The following is a 16303-nucleotide window of genomic DNA, read 5'->3' on the forward strand; positions in this document are numbered from 1 at the left end:
TATGCACCTTCCTATTGTTTAACAGATAGAGAAGTTACTTGTGGGAGAGGAGAAATCACTCAGGATAATAGAACAGGGGAGGCAGGGAGAGAGAGAGATGAAAAAAGATTGCCAGGCTGAGAGCAGCCATCTCAGGACTCAAAAGGAGCCATTTGAAATCCCCAGCAGCAAGAGAAATCCACTAAGTTCAATTTAGAATCCTGCATCTCCCACTGACTCCTGTTCTCCCATCTCATCTAATTCAGTCCTAGTATTCATGCAACACTGAGCTCTCTGAAGTAGCTTATAGGTGAAATCAAACACATTTCAGTTGGGATTACCTACCTAATGGATGCACTACTTCAAGAGGATTTCCCTGCTCAAGGTTAAGGGTGACCCAGGGCCTGCCACAGAGTGCATTAGTTCTCAAAAACCCCACCCCAAGGTGACAGGGCACCTACCAGAAGGAATGGGATCAGTTGATTCAGATTCTTCATTTTTGCTTTCGGGCTCCTGCTTTTCAGGTGTATCCAATGATACCATCAAGCTGGGATTTGGGGCAAAAATGGCGGATGTGACCACTGCATTATGTGCTACAAAGAGAAGAAAAGCAATCAGGACCCACCTTTGGGGAAAAAACGCAGGGAAAACAAGGAGTTCCTTGGAGTATGGAAGTTAATTGTAGGTTACTGGCAGATGCACTGGTGATTTTTAGGGATGGCTCTGATAGGAAGTATTTAAAGCTCCAAGAAAGCTCACTCACAAGGAATTGGTCAGAACAGGGGGAATATACTGCATGAATACACACACAAACACCTGGTTTGCTTCTGGTCCTTGAACACACTCTTGCGTCCTTTTTTCTTTACTGACATGGAATGTGCTCAGTCACAATTCATAGGTCTGCCAGGCGCTACTCAATTCACCCAGGACAGCTAAAGTGCCCAACCCAGAGTCCACATAAGAGCCAATTCAAAGATGCCAGAAGGAAATATTGTTCATGCCTCAGAAGCTCCTGGTCACCCTTAACCTTTTCCCCTACTGTCTGGATGCCTTCACAAGCACCACCACCCCATCCTAGGATAGTATAGTCCTATAGAGGACTGTACCACGCACGTAGCCTTCCTGATCACCTAAATATGCTGTTACCAAAATTGGATTCGATAGAAAATAATTATGCCGAGGCTTAAACCCACTCCTTTGAATAGCATGAGAAGCCCCAATCAAGCAAAGTGCTTCATAGGGTAAGAATAAGTGGCGTGGTTTTGTCATCGGCCATTCATATTTGGAGAAGACCTCTTGTAGCCACTTCAGGATCTGTAACACTCCCAGGCAGGCAGCGTTGGGGCACCAGTCACCCTCTAAATGTTGTTGGACTCCAGCTCCCAGCAGCATCTGGAGGGCTCCAAGTTCCCCAGGTCAGGTTTATACAAGATTTGTGAAGAGCATCAGGGAAGAGGACTGTGCTATGTTTCTATACAGAAGGGTGGGGAGCTTCTGAAATTGCAACCCCCATACCTATTGCAGTCTCCTCTACCACCTTTCTGAGACATGTGGATCAGATCACTTTTTACATAAGCACAAGTTTGTAGCAAGCAAAAGGTAGCAAGCAAAAGGTTTTTGCAGATGTACTGAACCACCACCTGCAGGGGCACCCCCTTTTGGCTCTGCTCTTCCTGTTCAGTGACTATGTTGCCCCATTTTCATTTACCTCAAACAGCTCCATCATTAACTGGATTGTTCCAGTGGGCTTTTCTGGTTACACTGCTGGAGAGGGAAAGGGAGGAGGCGGATCTGCACAGAGGCCCAAAGCATTCTGGGAGGCCATCTGACCAGCACTGAGATCAGAACCCATCAACAAGAGGCTGGTCATTCTTGGGACACAAGCACTCAGTCACTCACAGGGCCCCAGCTTTTCCCTTGGGATACACAAGTCCCCACCACATGCATGGCTTAAATTAAAGGTCTTGGAATTGAAAGGCAGCAGCTTCAGCTCAAACACTGAGGTGGCAGTGGGGCTTCACCTTTGACACCCTCCCAGAAGTCATTGCGGTCCCTCCTGACGGAAGTAAACTTGCTTAAATCATGGTAGGTGCTCCAGATGTAAACATATTTATCTTCAGAACCACTTACGATGTATGTGAAGTCATGGCTGAGGAATGAGAGAAGAAAAACAATTCCCAATTACTTTCAGTTCATCTTTCTTGTTCCCATTGCTTCCTCCCACAGGACAGGAAATTCATGGCTTAAAACTTCTGTACACTGTGTGTCAATGTTATTTTGTTTATTACTTTCTTATTCTGCCAAGAGCTCAGGATGGTGCATAAGGTTCTCTCCTCCCATATCCCATGATAACCTCAGCTACCCTTTGGATTTGTTGAGTTGGAAAATGGTGACTGGTTCAAGGTCCATGTCTTGACTAGTGGATATTTCAACCCAGATCTCCCCAGTGCTAGCTTGAGATTCCATCTGCTACACCACAGAAAAGACCATGCAAAGCACACAAAAAACATAATTTCTGAAACTCTTAATTTCCGAAGCAGAAAACATGGTCTGTTCGTGTATGTATCTATCTCTACAAATATGCACAGAGCAACTTAAATCTGCATGATGAAGTCAAGGCATGCATTGTGTTCTTCTTCCAAAAAAGGGTTGCCGGGGGGAGGGAGTCTAGGAAGTCCTGGCTATGACCCATTTCTTTCTTTACCTGAAGCTGGCTTTGATCTGGCTGCTGCTGTTGACATAGCCCTTGTATTTCATAGACAGAGACAAATCTCTCAGGTCATAGAGTCGGATTCGGGAGTCGTTTGATGTCACCAGGATCTGGCAAGAAAAGTAAAAAAAAAAATTCCATCAGCGGAATGAGTTGAGAAGCAGAAGCTAGACTGGCCTGCTATTTCTGCGCTGAGCTTCAGAAATGACCAGAGCTCAGACCTGTCCAGATGTCAAACTCTGATCCCACAGAAGCATTTTTCCACCATGTGGAAAATGTGTGGGATCTGTTGGCAGTGAGGGAAGAACACTCTGTACATGCTTAAATGCTCTCCATTACTGATCTAGCTTACTCAGCAGAATCAGAGTTGAGACAGTTTCTAAATCTTCTCATTGGAGATTGGTTTCCGTGGGTTGGCATCCTGAGCATTAGCCAACCTCTGAATCTCCTTCTTCTGACCTTTTGAGTTGAGGCACAAAGGGTGGGGTGTGGGGTTGCTACATACTATCACCAGCTTTGGCACTACTTTTCAGGGTATTCTGAGTTCATGCTCACTGAAATTTTGACGTATGGTAAATTGTTAACTGTTGGTTTGTGCATGCTGTATTATGTTTTATTTCATTTGTTACTGTAATACTGTAACACATTATCAATGCAAACATTAAAAACACATTTCCAAAAACAAAGATCATAGGAGAGACAGCATCATTGTGCGTCATAGACCTGATTTAAAATGTGCACCTTCTGAAAGCTCATCCACAAAAATTCAGAAAGAAAAGTTGCCAGCTATACACCTACACCAGGGGTCTCCAAACTAAGGCCCAGGGGCTGGATTCTAAATCCGGCCCGCAGACGGTCCGGGAATCAGCATGTTTTTACATGAGTAGAATGTGTCCTTTTATTTAAAATGGATCTTTGGGCTATTTGTGGGGCCTGCCTGGTGTTTTTACGTGAGTAGAATGTGTCCTTTTATTTAAAATGCATCTCTGGGTTATTTGTGGGGCATAGGAATTCATTCATTTCCCCCCCAAAATATAGTTCACCCCCCCCAAGGTCTGAGGGACAGTGGACCAGCCCCCTGCTGAAAAAGTTTGCTGACCCCTGACCTACACAGATGGGCACACCAACTGAGCAGGCCCTTCCATGCACCACTGCCACACTTACTCTGCTTGGCAGTAGGATCACAAAGGAGGGCCAGCACAGCAAATCTCAAGGCATGAGAACTGGCAATCATTCAGGGCTTTCTAAGTTTGCAACAAAACCATGCATTGGGCCCAGAAGCATATCAGGAGTCAGTGTTGTTTGTGCAGGGCTGTGTTCCATGGGTTCAAACAGAAGCACCAGTTGCAACTCTGGAGGCTACACTCTGGACTAGCTGTGGCTTCCACACCATCACTCCGGGTTTGTGAAACTTGTGGAATTGGACACAATGGCCAAAGAGTGTGAGTGTCTTCAACGTAAGAGGAGCTAACCTTGTTTTCTCCTGGCAGTGGCTCAATTCCAGTGATTTTCCTCCCAACTCTATTCCGCCCTCTAGTTGACCGCACGTGGATCTGTGTATGATACTTTAAGTGCTAAAGAGAAATAAAACAAGAAGAAATTCATTGGAATATACAGACGGGTTCACCGAACTCTGCTCTGAATCCTGAAGTGGCCCAAACTGGATTGGAACATGGAAGCAGCTCAAGGGAAAACAGTTGGTGTTGGCAGTGGGTACTTGAGGCAATATTAGTTCCGGTATGTAAAATGGGACTTCATTCTGAATGTTTTGAACCACAGCAACAATCCTACTTACTGGTTGTCTCCCTTGAATGAACCAGGTGGCATCAATTGTGGTAGCAGGGCTTACCTCTGTGTCATAGAAGATACACCGGCCATCATAGGTGCCAATAACAGCGTATTTGCCATTTTGGCAAAAGTTGGCTGCTGTGATCAGCTTGGTCTGCCCATCCACTTCATTCCAGAGGGCCACTTTTTTGTCAGGAATGTTCCAAAGTCGCAGCTTTCCATCCAGTGAGCCACTTAAGAAGTATCTGTCATCCTAAAAAAGGATACATGCCACAAGAAATGTGTTATTGGTGGCAACTTCTTTGAGGCCTTCTAATATGTTGTCGTCACCCCACTGGAAATGGACACACAGGTACAGGGCCAACCTTGCTCAATTAGAATCTCACCATTCCTGACATTCAGGTTAACTTTGGTGTCTGCATGAGTGCAAATTCATGGGCTTGTTGTACATCAGACATTCTCAAACATGCAAACTGAGGTCGGTAGGTGATGTCCCACAGGCACCATCTTAAGATAGGTACAATGTGTATCTTGATAACTCTTTCATGTACCCTTACTCATAGAAGCACAGAAGTGTAGAGTTGGAAGGAACGCCAAGGGTCATCCAGTCCAACCCTCTGCAATTCAGGAATGACAATGATCTCTGGCAGATGCCCACCCAACCTCTGCTTATAAACCTCCAATGAAAGAGAGTCCACCACCTTGTGAGGGAGTCCGTTCCACTGTTGAATACAACTTACCATCAGAAAGTTCCTCCTGATGTTCCAGGAGGAATCTCCTTCCTTGGCATTTGAATCCATTGGTTTGGGTCCTGCCCTCTGGAGCAGCAGAAAACAAGCTTGCTCCATCTTCCATGTGACAGCCCTTCAGATAACTGAAGATGGCTATCTTATCACCTCTATGTGTTCTTTTCTCCAGGCTAAACAAAGAGCAGGAAGCATGGAGAAGAGGATAGCTTCCAGGTTGTCCAATGAAAGTGCAATAAGAGAGGGAAGGAGAACACTGCTCCAATGAAGAAAAGGTGAGCTAGGGGTGACAAGAGGCAGACAGAGGATGCCACTTGCTAGAAACTGCAGCACAGTGCAGGGCCTAAATACCGCAGTACAGTGGTACCTCGGGTTACAAACGCTTCAGGTTACAGACTCCGCTAACCCAGAAATAGTACCTCAGGTTAAGAACTTTGCTTCAGGATGAGAACAGAAATCATGCTCCGGTGGCACAGCAGCAGTGGGAGGCCCCATTAGCTAAAGTGGTACCTGAGGTTAAGAACAGTTTCAGGTTAAGAACAGACCTCTGGAACGAAGTAAGTTCTTAACCCGAGGTACCACTGTATTTCCTGCACATCTGTAGCTCACCCAAGAAGCCCGGACAAGGGTGGCCCAGAGCTGGTGCTGCAGTTGGTGTGGAAGTTTGCCATTGAGGAGGAAAGTGGAGATGAAGGGGGAGTGGGACCCTCAGGGAGCACCCTGCAGCTGGTCAGCCTCACACTGCTGTGGCATCTGTGGGTAGGTTTGGGGGGTCACTAAGGGGAGGAGGAATGCAGAGAAGCAGTAACAGCGGCTGCAACCAGAGCAAGAAAGAGGAGGTAGTGGAGACGACTGGGGAGATGCTGGAGGTTTTGTGCAAGCCCACAGAGGAGGGAGAGGAGGCAACAGAAGCACCAGTCTCCACCATGGACTTTGGGGGTTGGGGTTGGGATGGGCATGGTTTTAGTGGACACAGGGACGCAGCATGATGGGCCCCACAGGGTGGGTGGGGAGAGGGAGGGCCCATCCTTGAGACAGTTATTGTAAGGCTGTGGAGAGGGGGTAGGATTGTACAGAGGGAGTGGCATGGAGAGAGAGGGTGGGGTGTGCAGGGATGTCCGTGTTTATCCTGGTGGCAGTGTGGTTTGGAATGTATTTCTGAAGTGTGTTTTTTAGTGCTTAATAAAGCCTATTGCAAACACTTTATCATCCTGCCCCCCCTCCTCTCCACACCTTTCAGCTTGCCACATGAACTCAATCCTCCATATTTAAAATTCAAAACTGGGTTAGAAACGAGGCCATCTCCCTTACCCTTGGATGGAAGGCTATAGCAGTGACGAAGTCAATGTGCTGGAAACAGCAGAGGCACTCCCGCCTGGATATGTGCCAGAGCCTGACTGTCTTATCCATAGAAGAAGAGAGTAGAAAGTAATTCTGGGGGGATCAAAACATCATGCATTATTTCTGAGACATATAAAATATAAAGAGAGTGCAGAGCCCTGATGCAATCTACTGTTCAGTTTCATCTATTCAGCATGGAAGAGATCTCTCTCATTGCCTGCAGTTCAGCAAAATGGGATTAGGGCAAAGAGTAAGCCTTCATGTGTGCTAATGATGCTAGTTCACTTCAAATAGTAAGTGTAGCAGGTGCAAACAAACTCTGGTCACAGGACCAGAGAGATCAGGAATGGTGGAAAGAGTTTGTCTGCCTTTTTGATCTTTCATCATGGCCAACAGCTGCAGGGTGAGTGTGTTACTGGCCCATGGAGAGAACAGCAATGCACCCCTATCTGGGCCGATAAACTGTATGATGATAATGATGATGATGATTTATTTCTTGTATCCCAGCCATCTGAGTGGGTTGTCCCAGCGACTCTGGGCATCTTCCAACGAAATATAAAGGAACACAACTAAACATCAAACATTAAAAGCTTCCCGAAACAGGACTGCCTTCAAATGTCTATGAAAAGTTAAGGGGGAAAAAGACATGAAATACTGTTTTCACTGTTTCTCACGATGTGGATGGGAAGTTGTTCTCACTACAATAAGCCTGCAACTTATGTTCTGCGGATCACAACCGAAGCCAAAATTGCATATCGTCAAAAGCCATTGGACTACCAATGTCATTTCCCCCAGAACCCCTCCTTTTTTGCCACGTGCGTAAGTTGTGGGCTTACAGTACAATAAAGTGATGGGCTGGTATTTCTTCTCCTTAAGGCAGCTTCCCCCTGCCTGGTGCCCTCCAGGCATTTTGAACTGCAACCCCCATCAGCTTTGACTATTGGCCACACTGGTTGGGGGGCTAAGGGAGCTGCAGGCCAGAGCATCTGGAGGGCACCAGGTTGGGGAAGGCCTGCAGTAAGGTCTGCTTCTCTGGCTGCACCCTCCTGTCCTGTAAAGTTAGGTGCCTTATCCGCTGTACTGTCCCATTTGTGGAATGATCCCAGATGGGCCACAGCTCAGTGGTAGAGCACATGATTTGAATTCAGAAGGTGCCAGGTTCAACCTCCAGCATTTCTAGGTAGCACTGGAAACGACTCCTCTTTGAAACCATGGAAAAGCCTAAGCACAACTTGAAAACAAGCTATATATTGCTGCTCCTATTTATGAGAAGTCCAAGATGTCTTACTTTAGACCAGGACAAGTCCAGGAGATCTGCCGTGTGACCTTTGTATTTGCAGAATGGCCGCTGGCGAAAGGGTGTGTTTTTATCATCAGGGTCCTCATCGGCCCCACTGCAAACCTAACAAACAGATATACAAGAAAACTGTGAGATGCAGGAGGAACAGAGAATCCCAAGTGCATTGATAACCTGCAATTAGGGATCCTGTCAATAACAGGAATCACATTCCCACTGAAAGGAAAGGTGTTCTGGAGCTCCATGAACACACTACACCTCCTATTCCTGAATTGGGGAAGTGAATGCCAGCATGTTTTCAAAACCTCTATCCCTGCAAACAGTGAGGACAAGGAACTTGCTTTAAATAAAAGGCAGGTGGGGTAATGATTTTGGACTAGTCACTGTACTCTGCCACAACATGAAAAATGCCTGGGAAAACTGACAACACTGGAGACAGCTTGCCCAGATGTAGACATGAACTTATCAAGAAAGCAAGCACAGTGACTGCATGCAGAATGGTGCTCTCTCTACACTCTTGGTGCAAGCTTTTACATCCCTGCTTTTCCTCCTTGCCTGCTATATCTCTCCAATGAGTTAATGTGCACTATCAGCCTCACCTTTAAATAAGCAAGCTTGTGGAAGGTAATTGTTAGGTTAGGAAACTCAGACAGCAAGTGGAGCACTTAATTCAAATCCAAAGCATACCCTCCAACTCATGGTAAGAAAAATCTGGGATCAGCACTGGCACGGCACCGGAAGTCGCTTCTACTCATGACCGGACATGCGTAGAAGCAACTTCCAGTGCCGGCACTGCCGGATTTCCGGTGCTCAGACATGGGCAGAGCGGCACCCGAAATCGGTTCTGTGCATGTCCAGACATGCACAGAAGGAGCCTCCCTGGCAGGTAGGAAATCTGGGGGATTTACGGGATTTTTCTCTATTTGGTATAACAGCGGGAAACAGGTTTAAATACGGGGGCTTCCCGCGAAAAACGAGAGACTTGGCAGCTATGATCCAAAGTCATGCTAAGAAAGCAGCGTTAATTACTCAGAAGTCAGGAGAAAGATGTGATGTCTTAATAACCTACTATCAAGTTAGCTCTGGGAGATTCTACAACCCCTCCCTCCCATGTTGAATGGTTTTTACCTCTGGTGATTTGTGCCTGAATGAGATTTGAACCAGGAGACCTGTGCCGCTTACAGTCAAGGCCTCCAAAGAGCAAACCACAGGGTATCAGGGTGTAGGGGAAGGGTCCATAAGTCATGGGAAACTACTGGACTATTCTGTCAGACCCAGAGGACAAAATTCATTGTTACTTGTCTTATAGAAGATAACATGGGCCACAGCTCATATTGCCAATCTTCTTTATTACTTAGAACTTCCAAAATAGAAACTTGCCCTGAACATAAGAGTAACCATGCATTCTAGAGAATAATTGTATTCTCCTTTGTTTGAGATGATGAGCTGTATAACATGTCTGTTTGCATTATTTGCGTGTGACAGGAAAATGATTTCCCCATCATTTTTCTTGGTTATTCCCCTTAAATAAAAATATCAATTATTTAATGGTAAAAAACAAACCAAAAAACCAAAGTCCAACTTACCCCCATATCGTTATCTGACTTTGAAGAATTCAAACTTTCTTGAGATGGGGAGGGAGACACACGACCTGAAACACAATTTGGGGGGGGGGGGGAGAAATACAGCTTCTTTTCAAACAAGCAATTGTTTACTTGGCTTTCTACCTTCCAAGGAAGGAGCAGGCTGTACCTTCTGTGTTGTACTTCATTCGCATGTTATTGAAGTAGTCGAAAGCATTCTTCAGCACCCAGATCCTCACCACATTGTCCTGACCCGCTGACGCAAGCAAACGGCCACAGTGTGAGAACTTCATTGTCCAAACAGCGCCCTGTTGAGAAAAGCAACACCTGTCAGGCTAGGAACACTGGCACTTATACTATCAGGTCCATGCTTCAAACCAGAGACTGGTCACACACAAAGTGTTAAAATGCCCATTATTTAATTGTTAACCTGCCTTTCATCCAAAAAGCTCCACTGTGATGCATATGCCCCCCCCCCCAGCCCTATGAAGTATGCTGGGCTGAGTGTGAATCTGTGTGACTGGCTAACATCTTCTAACAAGCTGCATGGCTCAGTGAGGATATCTACCAGGGCTTTCTCAATCCTGGCCTGATACACAGATCACAGGCATTGTGTAGAGATTAGCATACAACACAGACCCCACTCCCACAGGTGTACAAAGAAGACATTAGGGAGTAAAATAAGTGAGAGTCTCGTGAATGAATTTTAGTGGCTGCTTAAAAAAACACAACACAGTTCAATTTTTTTATTTTTATATAACTTCTATTAAGATGCTTCGAACGGTATTTTGAAAAGTGGAATATTAATAAAAAGCTTGCCCTCACTATGGCAATCTTATTTGTTTATTTAAAATATTTAGATATCACCCTGGGTAATATATATTTATATATTCCTGGGTCAGGTGTCCTGCGGTATCTTCCCTGTTCTGAATTCATTTTAAAAATCACTTTTAAGGTACCACAGGAATCTACCGTAATTTACCCTTGTCAAAAGGAATGTGAAAGTCAAAATAACCAATGCCTAAGCTAACTGCAGCCCATATTAACATAGCAATTTCTTAATGTTGCTTTGAAGGAAGTTTAAGTTAGCACAGGCTTCCTGAACCTCGGCCCTCCAGATGTTTTGAGACTACAATTCACATCAACCCTGAACACTGGGTCCTGCTAGCTAGGGATCATGGGAGTTGCAGGCCAAAAACATCTGGAGGGCCGAGGTTGATGAAGCCTGAGTTAGCAGTTTTTGTACCTATACCCCAGTGCTCTTGAGGTGGTATTTTTTTTTCCTTATGGCCCCCCAATTCCCCAGTACAAAAATGCCCATTACAAGAACAAGGGCCTGCTAGACCTCCTCAAGAGTAAATTTTGTCCTAGGTGTTCATTCTGCTCCATGTTGGTCTTATCTTGATATAGGAGTTAACGCTCTTCTACTGCAAGATTGTAGTAGAATCATAGAGTTGGAAGAGACCACAAGGGCCATCCAGCCCAACCCCCTGCCGAGCAGGAAACACCATCAAAGCATTCTTGACATATGGCTGTCAAGCCTCTGCTTAAAGACCTCCAAAGAAGGAGACTCCACCACACTCCTTGGCAGCAAATTCTACTGCTGGACAGCTCTTACTGTCAGGAAGTTCTTAGTAATGTTGAGGTGGAATCTTCTTTCTTGTAGCTTGAATCCATTGCTCCGTGTCCGCTTCTCTGGAGCAGCAGAAAACAACCTTTCACCCTCTTTTATACAACATCCTTTTATATATTTGAACATGGCTATCATATCACTCCTTAATCTTCTCTTCTCCAGGCTAAACATTGATTGCTTATTTATAATGTTCTTCTGAGGGGGGTTGCTAATATATTCCCAGTATTTTGCCTTCTGGTATGAGTCATTACTGTTTCTCTGCCATTTTCTCTTTCAGATATTCCTGAAAGCCTAATGAGGAATTTAATGGCTTCTGTGGGATCCCAAGGGCGGATTGATACTGCCAGGTGGCAGTGGAATAGTTTGTGAGTGGAAGCAATAAACACAACCTACCATATGCTCGCCACTGAGATCCTGGACAACTTTAATTTGCTCAAAATCATACGGCCCCTTGAAGCCATGCGCCGCCTTGAATTTCACTGGCCTGGTATACGGCATGCCTTCATCATCGCTTGAGGATGGGTCATCTGGATCAGTGTGGAATACTAGGAAGAAAACGAATGCCTGGAATCAAACCTTCTGCAAGCTGCATTTAGAACACAGGAAACTTCATTATATGGAATCAGGTCATTATTGGTCTATCTAGCTGTCTTCTCTACACTTCCTGGCAGCAGCTCTCCCAAGTCTTAAGACAGGAGTCTCCCCCAGCCCTACCTGGAGATGCAGGAATTGTACCTGGAATTCTGCACGTGTTGTATGTATTTTAACGTAGAGCTATGTCAAATGGGCATAGAAATTTACATATGGACAAGCAAAGCTGACTTATGCCAAGTCAGGCCAGTGGTCCTTCTTGCCTAGTACTGTCTGCATTGACCAGCAGCAGCTCTCTGGGATTTCAGGCAGGAGTCCTTTTCCCAGCTCCACTAACTGAGATTGCAGGTATACAGGCAGCTGCCCAATGCAGAGTCAGGTGATTGGCTCATTTAGCTCAGTGCTGTCTCCTCTGATGGGCTGGCTTCCTGGGGTCTTTCCCATCAGCTGCAACTTGATCCTTAAAAATAAACAAAAACAAACTGGAGATCCCACTGGGAATTGAAACTGGATCCTTTTGCATGTGAAGCAGGTGTTGCATCTCTGAGCAAAAGCACCTGCCCCGCATTTAGTGTCTGAATAAATTTTGGAACAATATTGTTATGCTTTATATTGCAGTGTAGGGGAGGGACTGATGCTGGGAACCAGCATACTGGGCCACAGTCACACCAAACATTTAAAGCACCACATTACCACTTTAAACAATCATTACTTCCCCCAGAGAATCCTGGGAAGAACGGTTTGTTAAGGATGCTGTGAGACCTCTATTCCCTCTCCCAGAGCCACAATTCTCACAAGTTCCCTGGGAAGAGGGATAGATTGTTAGGCTACTCTGAGAACTGGAGCTCTGTGAAAGGAATGGGGGGTCTCCTAAAAGCTCCCAGCATGCTTAACGAACTACGGCTCCCAGGATTCTTTGGAGGAATTCATGACTGTTTTAAGTGATATCATACTGCTTTAAATGTATGGTGTACATGGCCTTGGTCAGAAAGTAGAAGACAAGATCTGAATCACAAACTCCAATCACAATAAGGGTAATGAATGAAATGCCCTCCTTCTTTCTGGGTATATTGCCTATTTGATGCTTCCCCACCCCAAAAGATCAGCCTTTCTCCAACCTTCATCTCGAACACTCTTCACTTTGTTGACGGCACGCTCCCCATATTCTTCAGCCAGGTGCCTCGCCCTCTTGACTGATTTGCCCAAGAACTTCTTCAGCTGAGTCCTGGGGGGGGGGGAAGTTGCCATGAGCAAACATGTTAGCTAGATCCATTTAGGAGATGGCACACACGACTTGTAATATGGCCACGATTTGAAACACAATCATCCATTTGATTTTTTGCTACTTTTAGTTTAATATTTAGACCCTGCTGCTCCATAAAAACAAATAAAAGTAAAGTAGGAAAATGCAATGGGACTGTATAATAAAAAACAAAAAGTTAAAAACCACCCAACCACATAAGAAGTTAGTTGTGGCCTTACGTCTTCTGCTTCAAGCGTCCTCCATCCGTGTCACTTTGCTGTGGCTGCATTTTGTCTTCATCGTCTGACTGTGCCCCATCATTACTGTGGAAAAGCAAAATGGTTTTAAACCTTATGTGCCAAGTATCCACACTTCTCAATGGAATCGAACCCCAAAATGAAGTAACTGCAGCTTTCTCCTATGTGCTAAGCTACTTAAAATAAAATTAAAAGTTTGTTAATGCCAAATGATGCTTCCAAGCAGTTTATGTATAATAACCAGTGATGTGATCCTTAAGATACAAAGAGCAATAATTGAAATACACCATTAAACAATCCCATTAAAACAACACATCAATTAAAGTGGAAGACAGGTGGCGACATCAAAGGAATGTGAGCAAAGAGGCGTCTTTACAAGCTAGAAGAATACTAAAAAAAATGGGGCCTCCTCCTTGAGATGCCCCATTTAAAATGTTTTCCCCTGGTGCCTATATGCCAGGCCTCTCCAGATATTGCTAGACTACAAGTTTACATCATTCCTGCTACCAGTGATGCTTGCTGGAGATTATGGGAGTTGGGAGTCCCTGAATATCTGAAGGGCACCAGGTTCCCCACCCCACCTATGGACCACCAAATTTGGCACCTGCTGTAATGATAAAGAACTGTGAGGAGAGAGACTTTCTGCTGTCCATCAGGCAATCGCTTTTCCCACCTGCCTTGCCCCACACTCCAACCCTAGGAGCCTTTCCCAGACCATGACTTTGAGAAGCAACTGGAAAGATAGGAGTTTGGGGATATTTAAATAATGATAATTTTATAAGTTGTGTGTCTTTGTTTCTCATTTTGACCCTTTTACATGGTTATGTATGTTTTGTGGTATTTTATGCATTGTGACTTGCCATTATTTTTATCGATTATAGTTTAGAAATTCTTTACATGTTAAGTGTAAACTTCAATTATTATTTGCTGATATTTCATTGTACTGTTAACTATTATATTCTAATGGATTATTTAATATTGCTTTATTTGATATAAGATGTTTATTTGAAAGCTATTGTGACATTTATGTATTGGATCAGATTGTTACTCCCTGTGTGACCTTTGCTGTCTATTTTGCTGCTTCTTCAGCTTGTAAACCGCCTTGGGTATAGTAATATAGAAAGGTGGTATACAAATTAAAAGTGAAATGAAAAAAGAAGAAGAAAGTGAAATGACAAAAGGAGGGGGTAGTTTCATGGCTAAGGCACCATCCTTGAACCAAGACTGATTCCTGGCAGCTTCCCTCTACCCTCTCAGAAAGTGGGGCAAGCCAGTTTTGATCCTCCAGTGCCAAGGGGTTCCAGACCACTTAATGCATTAAGGGACATTTAATAGTCCACTGTGTGAATTGTGCCTGGAAACAAACCAGTGAAGCTTTTGAGAAGGACTGGGATGATATATTTATATCTGTGTGTAACAGTTAATCGTTTTGAAGCTGAGTTCTGGACCAGCTAAAGTTTCTGGACTATTTTTCCCCCAAAGGCAAACCCAACAGAAATCATGAGAGAAAACATCCATCGGGAGTAGAGAACCTCTGGGGCCCTGCAGATGTTGCTAGACTACAACTCCCATCATCCTTGACCACTAGTGATACTGGCTGGGGTTGATGGGAGTTGGGAGCCCAACAACACTTGTGCCCATATGTAGAAGAGACATTGATAAAGAAATGCAGGCAGGCAGAACAGGCACCAGCATCCAGGTGCCGCCCTCAATTCCCACCTGACATATTCCTTGGTCCTTCTCATGATGTGCAGCGTCAGGGGGTTGATGCCCGTGGGCAGCTTCTCCTCAGCCAAACTCAGGGGTATCTCCTCTCCTGTGTCGAGATTCTTGATCATGACGCTTGCCAGGATTTCCTGCAGAGGAAGACAGGACAGAAAGAAGGGTCAATGGACACACACATGATGAGAGGAACCGCAGAAGGTAGCAGCAAAAACAGTTGACTGAGCCCAGTGCTGGTGTTGTACTCATCAAGACAAATAAGACAACTATGAATAAATAACTGGGGTTGATTGCTGTATGTGGTCACTAGGCAGAGGAACTGCTCTCAATGCACCCAAGCAGCGCTTGAAATCCAGACACCTAGACATTAGGATTGCCCTCCAGCTATTGGCCTTGAGCACCCTGACCACTGGGCCCTGCTGGCTGGGGCCAAAGGCTGACCTGGACAGACCTTTGGTGTGACCCTGTGAGGAGAAATGCTGTGCATAAGGCAGTCTGTGTACGTGCTTTGGAAAAAGGTGTCTGTGCTTCAGGGCAGCTCCTAGTTGATGGGCTCTGAAAAGGGAGAGCAAGCGAAAAGGGCAATGGTCGCTTTTAATACTTATAGGTGGGACCTGGATTAGGCGGGTTCACTCTGATTGGTCCGTGAAACAGCAGGCCCCTCATTGGCTACAGGTTCTTGTCAGTGGAGAAGGAGCAATTAACTGTCCGTTGGGAAAAATAACTGTCTGTTGGGAAAGTCAGTTGGTGAGGGAGGGGAAAGTGGAGAGCTTGAGGTTGAGATAATGAGATGCCTCTTCCCCAGTGCAAACGGGGAGGCTCAGGAGAAGAGAGCAGATGGCTGGGATAGGCTAAGGGACTGGCCTACACAGAAGTCTCCCAAGAAGAAGGCCACACAAGGGTGGTTATGTGTTGTTGTTGTTTTTGGTTTTTTAACAAAAAGAAAATTAGTTAAAATGTCTAAGCAGCCAGAAAAGTTTTGGGACCAGAGACCATTTGCTCCCAGTAACTGGAGTGAATCTGGCTGAGGTGGAGGGCTTAGGGAACGTGACCTGAGGTAAAATCCCCTTACGAGGTTGGCATCAGCAGCAGACTCTGGAGTTCTTAGAAATTGCCTTTAACACGTTGGACCCCATTGTGCATAAACACCCCTTCAAGGAAGGATCTTAGTTGATAGCTGGAATCTGCCACTGGAAATGAAACAACCTCATGCCTATGTCTATCATTTTATCATCATCAATTAAATGTGTAAACTGCCCTTCATCCAAAGGTCTTGGGGCAGTTCACAGCATAATAAAATGCAAAACAGGGACACAGAATACTTATACCAAGCTACCAGGATGTTTTGGTAGGATTGTGATGGTGCTGCATGTGCCTGAAGGCTTCTTCCACATCACTTCCTCCCCTCTCCGC

At 45.1% G+C, this 16303-nt stretch overlaps 1 protein-coding gene across 1 annotated transcript in view; it reads right to left on the reverse strand.

Annotated features, from left to right (window-relative positions):
• Positions 1-16303, reverse strand: part of WDR44 (WD repeat domain 44) — a 43538-nt gene that overhangs the window by 3220 nt on the left and 24015 nt on the right. The window contains exons 7-19 of the mRNA XM_035102278.2: positions 14888-15024; positions 13151-13234; positions 12787-12893; positions 11471-11622; positions 9614-9752; positions 9448-9512; positions 7853-7966; positions 6535-6657; positions 4539-4730; positions 4162-4263; positions 2684-2799; positions 2001-2128; positions 441-572 (exon numbers count right to left, since the gene is read on the reverse strand). Coding sequence (XP_034958169.1) covers positions 441-572; positions 2001-2128; positions 2684-2799; positions 4162-4263; positions 4539-4730; positions 6535-6657; positions 7853-7966; positions 9448-9512; positions 9614-9752; positions 11471-11622; positions 12787-12893; positions 13151-13234; positions 14888-15024 — 1591 coding nt within the window. The remainder of the gene's footprint in view (positions 1-440; positions 573-2000; positions 2129-2683; positions 2800-4161; positions 4264-4538; positions 4731-6534; positions 6658-7852; positions 7967-9447; positions 9513-9613; positions 9753-11470; positions 11623-12786; positions 12894-13150; positions 13235-14887; positions 15025-16303) is intronic.

Source organism: Zootoca vivipara, chromosome Z, assembly GCF_963506605.1.
Source record: "Zootoca vivipara chromosome Z, rZooViv1.1, whole genome shotgun sequence".
Classification (NCBI taxonomy): Eukaryota; Metazoa; Chordata; class Lepidosauria; order Squamata; family Lacertidae; genus Zootoca; species Zootoca vivipara.